The 12,379-nt window shown below is 37.6% G+C and overlaps 1 protein-coding gene across 5 annotated transcripts in view; it reads left to right on the forward strand.

Moving 5' to 3' along the window:
• The window catches only part of LOC106871880 (protein-glutamine gamma-glutamyltransferase K), a 427,287-nt gene that overhangs the window by 402,471 nt on the left and 12,437 nt on the right, over positions 1 to 12,379 (forward strand). For all 5 annotated transcript variants that reach the window (XM_052967482.1, XM_014918634.2, XM_014918631.2 and 2 more), the window contains 2 exons: positions 5,951 to 6,193; positions 7,522 to 7,800. In XM_052967482.1, the coding sequence (XP_052823442.1) occupies positions 5,951 to 6,193; positions 7,522 to 7,800 (522 nt within the window). The remainder of the gene's footprint in view (positions 1 to 5,950; positions 6,194 to 7,521; positions 7,801 to 12,379) is intronic.

Consider the following 12,379-nt stretch of genomic DNA (forward strand, 5'->3'; position numbering starts at 1 on the left):
TATATATATATATATATATATATATATATATATATACGATCACTTCGCTTAAGCATTGCGAGACTGATAACCTGGTGTAGAACTCAATAAAAACAATAAACACCGAGTACTTCTACTCTGTACCGTTGAGTTCTGACTGATTTATTATAATCACCAAATGAACGAATACATATCTATTATATTAAAACTCTGAGTAGACTGTCTTTCCACTCTAGCTTAATGTATTGAGTTCTATATAAGATAATATATGTATGTAAATATGTATATATACATATGCATATATTATATATGTCCGTATGAGAGAATGTATCTGATGACCAGTTACTAGAAATTCAGCGTAAAAATTTGAGGTGATTTTAGCTGTCATAAAATACTATACTTTACTCTACCTTTGGTATTCGAGGTCTCACACGTGATCGTATGTCTGTGTCTATGTATACATGTAATATTTTGAAGCACTTGTGTGTGTATATATATGTTATATATACATGAAGGCACGTGGCTTAGTGACTAGGATATTCAGCACGCAATCGTAAGGTCACGAGTTCGATTCACGGCGGCGCGTTGTGTTTTTGAGCAAGGGGCTTTATTTCACGATGCTCCTGTCCACTCAGCTGGCAAAAATGAGTTCTACCTGTATTTCAAGGGCCAGCCTTGTCACATTCTGTGTCACGCTGAATCTCCCTGAGAAGTATGTAAAGGTGCAAAGGCGTGTCTGTGGAGTGCTCAGTCACCTGCACGTTAATCTCGCGAGCAAGCTGTTCCGTTGATCGTATCAGCAGGGACCCTCGTCGTCGGAACCGACGGAGGCTCCTATATATGTAATATTATTAAAGAAATAAAGATTACAGTCCATGAACAGATATTCATTTTATCGATCTCTGAGTGATGAATTACAAAGTATTCCTCAGTTTGAACTTAGCAGAAACTTTAGACTTTAGATAATGAAAACCATTAAATAATTCTTTAAACATTATATGAAATTGATCGGCTTATTTATATAAATATAGAGAATATATGCAGTACCGAAACTAAGTAGATTCTATTGGTGTCAAAATTATTCATTTTAGCTGTGTGTTTAATTTGAGCTAAAATAAATGAAATGTAAATGATCAAACCTAATTAGTAAATCTTTTCTGAAGAACGATTATGTCATTGGTTAGTTTTTCGAGAAGTTACATGTTTGCTAGTATTCTCGTAATGTATTATGCCCACTATAAATATGATTTATGTATGTGAGATGTGTATGTGCGGGTGGGGGTGTAATTTATTCAGAAATGATTTGGAATTTAGTTTAAAATGACAAAGATTTATCCCTATAAGAACATTAGTGCTCAGCCTAAGAATAGTGTTGTTGTTCAGCCACGAGAAGACCTATGGTCGGAAGCTTTCTGAATGTTATTGCTCTGTCTTTTCAGACAATTTATCCAATATATCCTTGCATGCTATAAAGGCATTAGAATGAAACTCAGAAAGTGCTTAGTTAATATTTCAACCGGGTCGTTCGAGCCTGCAATGGTATGGATGAAGTGGTGATGATAGTAAACAAAATCGACTGTAAAAGTTAGATTTGCTAAAAGCAACGCCGTTTGCAATACGACTAATGAGCAACGAGATATCATAGAAATCTACTGAGATTGTAACAGCTTTCATCACCACATGGGATCGAATGAAAGACGAATGTAAAGGAAGCTCTGATCTTTCTTACAGCAACCGACATTGTGCGAATGGCTGTGGATGATCATCATAGTAATGAAAGAAAAGATTCTGCCCTTAAATTACAATCGATGATGATACTCAAGATCGATTGCAGATGCTTTTCTTTACTAATTAAGACAGGTGCAATAATGATTTGTTTTTTGATCGATACTTTCCACATTTTTGTTAGGCAACTGGTGCATATTGAGTGAACACCATCTGCATATCTATATACAATATTGTATACTTTGACGAGGTTTGCTATATTAGCGTTTAAAATTTAATCCAGACTCCGTCAGGAATCTCCATTTATCTTGTAGCTGTACTAAAACCAATTTTTTGCTGTTGTTGCATGCACTTCTGGCCAGAACTAAACCGATTACATAATCTGGATTTGGTTCTCAGTTAGGCTCATGTCACTAATGCCATTGACACACACTCATGTGGTTCGTTACAGAATCTAATTTTGTCTTCGTTGTAAATGACTATTTTATGTAGCTATACGTGTTGAATCCAAATCTTCTTTATGAGCATGTAGAAAGCTAATATAAACTGCTTTAGTGCATTTCTTTCTTGAATCAAGTCATGAAACCCAGGGCTGAAATTTAATAGGTTATGGTATTAACCATACCCTTCAAAAATCTTGTGGTTATAACTAAAGTTATAACACTGTGTGACAGTATTTGTTTACTCGTCTTTTTTTTATAATTGTGACGCTAAGCCCCACATTCACGTGAAGTTTTTGTTACATAACATACACCTATTTTTTTTATATTCGACAAAAAAGTACTTACAAATATATATTCGCCAACCCAGTATCATCATAATGATACTGTCCAATACAGATTTTGGCACCTTAGATTTTAAGGCTTATTCTTACATATATTTGATGTACTGATTCTAAACATCCTATCATTTTACCCTAGTACCTCTAATCTGGCAATATAACTTACCCTTTTTATATACTGGTGTTTCCACTTTTGAGTTGCAACAAGAGCCTTATTGCATATTACATGTTGGTATCTTAGAAATTAGGCAAGATATGAGGTACATTTGGGATGTTGGTTTCAAAGATGTTATAAATTCTGGCTTGTCGGCAACGATATGCAATTTTGATTTAAAAAATATTTTTATTACATGTTGTTAAAACAACTACATGCTACTAAATCAATTTATTTGCCACAAATGCTTAGAATAAAGATGATGAATGAATATAGTGTCTGTTTTAGATACATCTGCAATAAATTTTCTGAACTCAACATGGAAAAACTTAAACCGTGGGTTATTTTTTTCATGGCGCCCTGATAAGAGAGCTTATAAAAGATACATATTTCAGAGGTTCAGTGCACAAAAGTGAATTTTGTGCAGGGTCTTCGTTTATTCTGGTCGTCAAAATCTTTTATAGCGATCTTAAGGCGGACACCTACTCTAGACAAAATATAATTTTATAAGATTGGCCTTCAACGTGAGTGTCAAGAATGTCCAATACCACCAATGACACTCAGGTCGCTTTCCACAAAAACTTGTTGATTTAAGCCAAGAGCAGTGAAAATGTAATAACGTTATAAGAGATGTAATAGGGAAAATTGGGAACAGAGAAATAGGTACAAATATGATGGAAGACTACTGTTGGAATCTTTCAACAAGACTGATCAAGTAAATCTCACTCTAGAAAGGACTATTAAAGAAACTTTTTATGTTTCTTTATAACTGATAAGTTAGCATTCTTTTGTTATAATTTCTATAGATTCTAAGGTAATGTGCTCAAAAAATCATGCTTGTTTAAATAGCATGTAATATTTTGGTTTTAAATTTTGGCACTAGGCCAGCAATTTGGAAGATAGGTTAAGTCGATTAAAATCGACCCCAGTGCTCAATTGGTACTTATTTCATCGACCCCGAAAGGATGACGAGAAAATCAACCTCGGCGGATTTGAACTAAGAACGTAAAGACAGACGAAATGCCGCTAAAAATTTTTACCCAGCGAGTTAATGATTCTGCCAGTTTACTGTCTTTAAAGCACCTGAAATATTAACAGCATTAAGGCAGCAAGCTTGATAGAATCGTTAGGATGCCGTATGTATAGTTGGTTGTTTTTACAGTCGTAATATTGTGTCGGTGTTTTTTAACATTTTGTAAATTGTTTTTGCGCTGCTTTGCAGCGGTTTTGCTGGTGGTGCTTTACAGAGAGTTAGCCAGGATAATGGCAAAAAGTAAAATGTTTTCTTCGGACCTTAGTGGTATTAAGTTGTCTTCTTCGGAGGAAGAACTGATAATGGCAGTAAAAAAGATGGGCAGAGAATTAGGTAAAAAGAACTTTGCAGAAGTGACAAAAGAAAAGAAAAGAGGTGGACTTATCAAATATAGACAAAGACGGTAAAAATGGCGCACAGAGAAGGGAAGGGGGTTAAGTTGTCACCACCCAAGAAGATATTGGAGGAGAGGGGAAAAAGATCTTGGCGTATAAGGTATACTCGATAAAAGAAAGAAGATTGGAACATGCGAAGTAGGAGGAAATTGAAAAGACTTTATGCTCGGTAATGAAAGAGGAAAAATATTTAGGAAGAGGAAATTCATACGGGACTATTGTTGTCCATTTTAGGACAGAGGAAATGGCAGGGCAACAGGTAGTGACTACGGCGAGAACAAAGTGGTCCTTCCAGGATTAGGGTAAACAGGACCCCGCCAGATATAAATGTGGCTTGGTTTGCAGCAGCAGTCCTCCTCGGAAATAAGGAGGAGGTGGTCGTCATCCAGGCTACAGAAATAGAAGGAACAAAATGGAAAGGCAAGACGCTAGACCTAATAGTTCAAGCGGAAGTGGAAACGCTGGAAGGACTCGTAGAAACGGTGTCGATCGGAGATACGATGCTAAGAGTGTGGGTGGATGGAAGAGTCCCTCGTTGTTTTAAATGTGGCCAGAAGGGCCACATTAGGGCACACTGTACCACACAGAAAACAACAGAAAGAGAAGAAAAGGAGCCAGAAAAAATACAGGAGGAGATATTGGAGGAAGTGCAGAGAAAGGAGGAAGTATGGACAGTAGCTGGGAAAAAGAGAAGGAAAGGACAGAACGAGATGGAACCCCAAACCGCCCACACCCACTCAGTCGCACCCTCTACCCGCAAACACCAAACCCACCCATTCTTCTCCTTTACAAAACAAAAAGAAAAAAGAAAACAAACAGACATCACAGGATTTACGAAAGCCCTCTCCCCGTGAGAATAATTATGTCTGTTTGTTGACAGAGGGGGCAGAAAAGGATTTGATTTATGAAGTTAAGAAGTGGCGAAATTTGTGAACATAGAGGGATACACAACCATTGTAGGCTGGCAATTGTGTGTACTGGTAACTCAAAGCCAAAAAGATGTGATATCCAAATACAAAAAAGGAGTTATACGCTGGAGACTACGCGGACTTAAAAAAAGTTACCGGATAGTACGAGGTACAAAGACTTAATAAAGGTGCATGGAGTGGACATATTAAGGGACACGCCCTATAAATGGTAAAAGGAAGAAACGAGGCTGCTTGCTGGGGCAAGTAGTTCATTTTCATATTCATTTCATTGTTATCATGCATGTACATCATACGTTTTTAATTTTAATTTTTATATTCATTTAATTGTCTGTGTTATTTTTGTATGTCCCCACATGTGTTGTACTAATATCTGTGTAAACTCTTTATGGGAAATAAAGAAATAAGAATCGTTAGCATGCCAGGTAAAATCCTTAGCGACATTTCTTCCGTCTTTATGTTCTGAGTTCAAAACCTGCCGTGGTCAAGTTTGTCGTTCATCCTTTCGGGGTGGACAAAATACGTACCCTCCGAGCACTGAGGTCGGTATGAACGATTATCCCCCGGCCCCATAATTGCTGGCCCTCTACCAACTTTGGAACCAATATATTAACAGCGAAATTATTGTTGCATCTGTATCACAATAGCTAATCATTAGCCAGTTAGATAGGATAACAAGGTCAAAAATATACTTCTAAGTATATTTCTACAATGTAAGCGGTATCTAGAATTCTTAAATTCAACGCGCGTGTCTGCATCCGTATATATAGAGATGTGCCATACATTCGAAAACTAATGGTATATTTGAAATCGTGCTTGAAATATGCAGAGAATTTTTTTAAATTATTTTTTGCTAGTGTTATAGATTCGTTTAGAATCAATAACACTGCAACAATATTTAATATCATTTCATTTTCTTTCTTTTTTTTTTTGTATTAAATTTTTTTTTTTTCGCAGGTGTCTTCACATGTGGCCCTGCTCCGGTTAAAGGTATAAGGGAAGGCGATCTCCATTTAGGATATGACACAAAATTCCTGTTTTCTGAAATCCATGGAGACCGTGTTCACTGGGTGTTGGATTCTATGGGAAATATGACACCCTTTGCTGTCGAGAAGAATGCTGTCGGTCGTTCTATCAGCACGAAAGCAGTAAATACAATTTCTAGGGATGATTTGACTCAACATTACAAGTATCCGGACGGTGAGTTCTTATTACTAAGTGCAAGCACACCGCTCTCTCTCTCTCTCTCTCTCTCTCTCTCTCTCTCTCTCTCTCTCTCTCTCTCTCTCTTTCTCTCCTCTCTCTCTCTCTCTCTCTCTCTCTCTCTCTCTTTCTCTCCTCTCTCTCTCTCTCGTGATTTTTTTTCTTCTTGATTAACGTATTATATACCGTATCACAGTAATAAATACTAACATTGGGAAGAAAAATGGAAAAAAGAAAATAAAGTTAAATAGTCTTATCTCATGAATCATCAATTCCTATTCTTCTGGGAATACTGTAGCATTTGCTATTATGTTTAGATGAATGAGATTCTGTTTCTACTTGGACGGCAGCCAGTCTGCTATTTGATGCAATCCTAAAACGCACTGGCACTTCTGAATCTCTCTTCTATATGCAAAGGTACATGTTATTGAGGTACACAACATAAGCTAATAGTTTAGACACAGTTGTTACTATTTTTTTTTATAATACAAGCTTGTAATTTCTAACGTAAATGAAATTTGAGTGGTAGTTGATCTGAGCTACATTATCTGCAAGGATTACTTATAGATTAATGGCATTGAAGATTTGTCAGAATGGAAGTATTTCAATAAAGTTGGTATTAAATTATTGTTTAGCTCTCGGTCAGCCCTGTTTAATCAGGGCTGACCGAGATATAAATAGCAAAGGCTTTCCTGAACATCCCGCCTTTACTTCAGACAAAATACATTTAATGTACCTTTCCTTTTTACAAAATGGTAAGAAGGGATTTGAGAGAGATTTAGCTGCTGTTTATAGTCGTCTGGTGTAGAAGTGCAATGGCCCAGTGGTTAGGGCAGCGGACTCGCGGTCATAGGATCGCAGTTTCGATTCCCAGACCGGGCGTTGTGAGTGTTTATTGAACGAAAACACCTAAAGCTCCACGAGGCACCGGCAGGGGATGGTGGCGAACCCTGCTGTACTCTTTCACCACAACTTTCTCTCACTCTTTCTTCCTGTTTCTGTTGTCCCTGTAATTCAAAGGGTCAGCCTTGTCACACTGTGTCATGCTGAATATCCCCTAGAACTACGTTAAGAGTACACGTGTCTGTGGAGTGCTCAACCACTTGCACGTTAATTTCACGAGCAGGCTGTTCCGTTGATCGGATCAACTGGAACCATCGACATCGTAAGCGACGGAGTGCCAACAATAGTCGTCTGAGAGTCTATTTGACACTCCCTTCTAGGCTCGTATAAAGTGGCTTTTCTTTGATATACTCGCTTCATATAAATCAAGCACAAATGATCTGAATCTTTTAACTTTGAAATTCTCTTTACTTCGTTAACAGGTAGCCCTGAGCTAGCAGTTTGCATGGAGAAAGCTCAAAAACACGCACTACGATCTCTACCCGAAATTCCTGCCCCGAGCAAAAGTGACATTGACTTTACGTTTACAGGAGAGGGATATCGAACTGGGGATGTTAGTGCGTCTCTTCGAATCAAAAATAACTCGGCTTCTTCTCGCATTATCTCTGTACACTTATGTGCAGCAGCTGCATATTATACCGGTGTGCCAGCGAATGATTTAAAAGAAAATTCCAACAATGCACAGCTTGAACCACATGCAGGTTTGTAGTAATCCGTGAATATTATTTTTTGGGTTTATTCCTTACCGCTATTTCATCATTGTTATCACTATTTATCAGCAGTTAGTGGAAGACAAAGCTCTCGACAAAATGTGTTGTAATATTTAGCTGTAATATTTAGTCTTTTGACATTCTTTAATTCAAATTCCACCGAGTTTCATTTTGGGCTTCAGTCTTCTGAATGTCGATAAAATATGTATTATTCAGGTGGAACTGGTTTAGACGAATATTCCTGCCTACGAAACATGTAACTTTATGGGTATATTATAAATCATAAATATTTATTTTATTCTCAGTGATATAATTATTTACAATAAAATATTTGAAATTATTCAAGACTATATCTAAATAAAGACGCGTTCTGACTGAGAAAATAGTTATATGTTTAAGCCAGAGACTCATCTCTGCGAGCCTCAGTTTATAGGCAATATCGAACAATAAATCTTTTAGAAACATTCTTATGATTCATCGTTAGGTGGCAGAGGGAAAAAAAGCAGTATTTCACTCCATGTCAAAATATCGACTTCTTGCCGACATTATACTCATACACACAACAAAGCACAACACGACACAATACAATACAATACAACACACACTTTCTATCAAATACGATTACGAACATCATTTTTGGATTTTATGATGACAATTTTTCACAATACTCAATTTGCAACTTCGATTATAGAGGGGTCATGTAAAAAAAAAACTGGTTGGAGATGCTAGGTGCAACTCTGCATCTATGCCTTTTTTCCCTTCTCTCTTGGTAGCTGAGTGTGTTTCTTCGCCAAAGTTTCAATCCTCCACTCCAGTAGTGAGATCAATGTGAATGTCGAGCAATGTGGTCTTCCATTTTTGACAAATGGATGTGGCTCCGCTTCAGACAATTTCTTCAGTTGTCTTTTAACCACTCCTCTGATGCACTAACCGGGCAATGTGACTGGTTTAAAACGATCCTACGGGGAAGAGGTGAGTTAATCATGCACATTATGTGTTTGGAAACAATATGGGTTCACAGCTGCTTTTTACGCTGTTTTGATGCATATCTGTGTAATTGTATCTCGTCAGGTAATTGAAAAGATCTTCTGTAGTTCCTGAATGCTTCGATCTTTATGACCTGGCTGCATCTGATCTTTACATCACTCCCACAAAGCAGAAGCAGATGGCAACAGACTGGCATTTAGATGAAAATCTTGATTTGGAGGCTGTGAATCATGAAGGTAGCAGATGACAAGTATATCACAGAATTCCTCCATAACTGTGTATCTATTAGATTAGAATGGCTTAAAAGCAACTTCCGCTTTTGCTAATGAGTTTTTCAATAAAGATGTGCCATCTGATGACCTAACAGGTGACATGGAGCAAATCTCGGCGTTATAAAGAATCTTCATCACATCGTAGAAATTTCCTATATTATGCTTGTCTGCAAGCATCTAGATTTCTTCACCTTTTGCAATCCATCATTCATTTTTCAGGATCTAATGGATGAATTGAACTTCACTCCAAAGAGTTAACTATTGCTTTTTAAAGTTTATAACGGGGGATAATCCAGGTTTGCTCTGTGGGCTTTATGCTTTTGTGCATGTCACTGAGGTGCCTGCCGATTGTACAAGCACTTCCATCGAGATAATCCTTTCTAATATAAGCACAATGCCTGAAATTTGGGGGAGGGGAATAGTCGATTATATCGACCCCAGTGTTCAACAGGTACTTATTTTGTCGACCATGAAAAGTAAAGTCGATTTCGGTGGAATTTGAACTTAGAACGTAGTGACGGGCGAAGTACACCTAATCATTTCGTCCAGCGTGCTAACGATTCTGCCAGCTCACCGCCTTAGCTCTCATCAAATTATGTTAATGCATTTGAATCTTTCAATCGACAATTTCGGCAGAAATGTTCCCGCGAATTGGTCGTTTTTGCTTGTTTTCGCGTACAACTTCACATTTGCATATGTTTTCACTACAGATCTAAAAATAAAGCATTCCTTATATAGACAAATACATAGAGGAATGTCTAATGTCTTCATATGCAATTTGATAAAGTAATGCATGTCTATAGTGTTTAAACAACCCAAAATGTTGTCAAAATCATTTTAGTAAGGAATATCTCTGATGGTGTAATACCGCAATTAGTCTGAATTAAATCATTTAAATTATGCCCTGCCTCTACAGCGAAAAGCCCAATTTTTATAAGACAAGCTTGTGTGTGTGTGTGTGTGTGTGTGTGTGATGGGATAAAATGTCAACTGGGGATGTAAGATCTAGCATTTAGAAAGATCGCAATGATTTCTACCGTGTTGTTCATTCGTAAGAATGAGAAAGCACAGTACTGTTGTAATGTTTCTTGAGATCTCAATAGAAAGACAGATAGCTGCATGCATTATAGTATTGCTGAACGAAACTACGTGCTTTACACGGAAGAAACACATTACGTAACATGTTAAGATTGTATCTGGGTGCATTAACTTCAAAACTCTTGCAGTTTCGTATCTAAATTAATTTATAAGGCATTTAGATGAGTTTCTGATAAATGCCTTCAAGACATTTTAAATACATTCGTCCGAAAATTGAAACGGTATCAAACGGCTATTATTTACCGTATTTACATGCACTAAATACTGTCGTATGACAGTTTGTAAATTACTCTCCCATTTTAGTGTATGCAACCCTTTTAAAGTCTGAGTCTAACTCGCGCATTATACATTCCCACATAATTTGAGGCCATCTGTCATTATCATTATGATTAATCTTTATAAGGGCAGCAGAGTGAATTAAAGAGTCGAGGGTTAGACTTAATAGATTTTAGCATTAAGTTTCGTCCAACGAAGTTCAGTTTGTCTTTCATCTCTCCGGGATCGATGTAATTGGTATCAGCTGGCTATACAAGTAATTTGAGTTCTCTAATAACGCTACCACTAATAGTAGTGGTTATAGCAGTGTTAGTAATAATAATATAGGTAGTAGTGGTAGTAGTAGTAGTATATGAAACAGGATAAGGAAGAAACAGGTGGTGGAGGAGAAAGAAGAGATTACATGGCAGCGCATCTAAAAGTTGGTACAAAGTTGAATCAACTTTAATGCATGATGTTGCCTACAACCGATATGGTAAACTGGGGAGAGATGAAGGATAAAATTTATTCCGACAGAATTCGAACTCAGAACGTCTACACGCTCGAGTAAAATCTACTTTGGAATAGTGCTCATATTTGCAGGGTATTTTTGCTCATGCATATATTAAGAATGGACTTCAATCATAAGAACACTATTCGACTTCTTGAAAGGCAAAGTCGACCTCGGCGGAATTTGAACTCAGAACGTAAAGACAGACGAAATACCGCTATGCATTTCGCCCAGCATGCTAACATTTCTTCTTTTTTATTGTCCACAAGGAGCTAAAGATAGAGGGGACAAACAAGGACAGACAAAGAGATTAAGTCGATTACATCGAACCCAGTGCGTAACTGGTACTTAATTTATCGACCCCGAAAGGATGAAAGGCAAAGTCGACCTCGGTGGAATTTGAACTCAGAAGGTAACGGCAGACGAAATACCGCCAAGCATTTCGCCCGGCGCGCTAACGTTTCTGCCAGCTCACCGCCTTGGTACTTATTTCATTGATTCCGAAAGGGAGAAAGGCAAAGTTGGCCTCGGTGGAATTTGAACTGGGAACGTGAAGATAGGCGAAATGTTTCTAAAACTTTCACCCGATGTGTTAATTATTCTACCAGTTGGCCAAGAGCAGTGGAATAGGAGAGTATGACAGTAGACTGGCAGAATCGGCAGAGTCTTTCATTTTCTGACTTTGCTTTTTATCTCTCCGAGTTTGATTCAATAATACCAGTCAGGTATTTGTTGTCGTTTGTCGATGTAACTGATTATTCACTTCCCCAAAATATGTGACCATGTATCAAAATCGAAAATCTATGATTGACTATTGAGACATTCGGTGTATAAAAATCCATTGTGTATGTATATATATATATATATATATATATATATCTTTTACTCTTTTACTTCTTTCAGTCATTTGACTGTGGCCATGCTGGAGCAGCGCCTTTAGTCGAGCAAATCGATTCCAGGACTTATTCTTTGTAAGCCCGGTACTTATTCTATCGGTCTCTTTTGCCGAACCGCTAGATTAGAGGGGGCGTAAACATACCACTATCGGTTCTCAAGCGATGTTGGGGGGACAAACACAGACACACAAACATATACACACACATACATATTTATAAACATATATACGACGGGTTTCTTTCAGTTTCCGTCTACCAAATCCACTCACAAGGCTTTGGTCGGCCCGAGGCTATAGTAGAAGACACTTGCCCAAGGTGCCACGCAGTGAGAATGAACCCGGAACCATGTGGTTCGTAAGCAAGCTACTTACCACACATCCACGACCACCGCTGTTGTCATCTGCGGTTGTTTTTAGCATACGGCAGAGAGAAATAGAGTTTAAGAAATAAAAGTGTGGGGGGGGGAGAAATTTCCCTCAAGGGGAGAGAATAGCTGAGAGATGTTTCTTTTATATATACCTATTTTAGTATGCTTCTATATAACCCATTCT

The sequence above is a fragment of the Octopus bimaculoides genome, chromosome 1 (assembly GCF_001194135.2).
Source record: "Octopus bimaculoides isolate UCB-OBI-ISO-001 chromosome 1, ASM119413v2, whole genome shotgun sequence".
In the NCBI taxonomy this organism is placed as follows: Eukaryota; Metazoa; Mollusca; class Cephalopoda; order Octopoda; family Octopodidae; genus Octopus; species Octopus bimaculoides.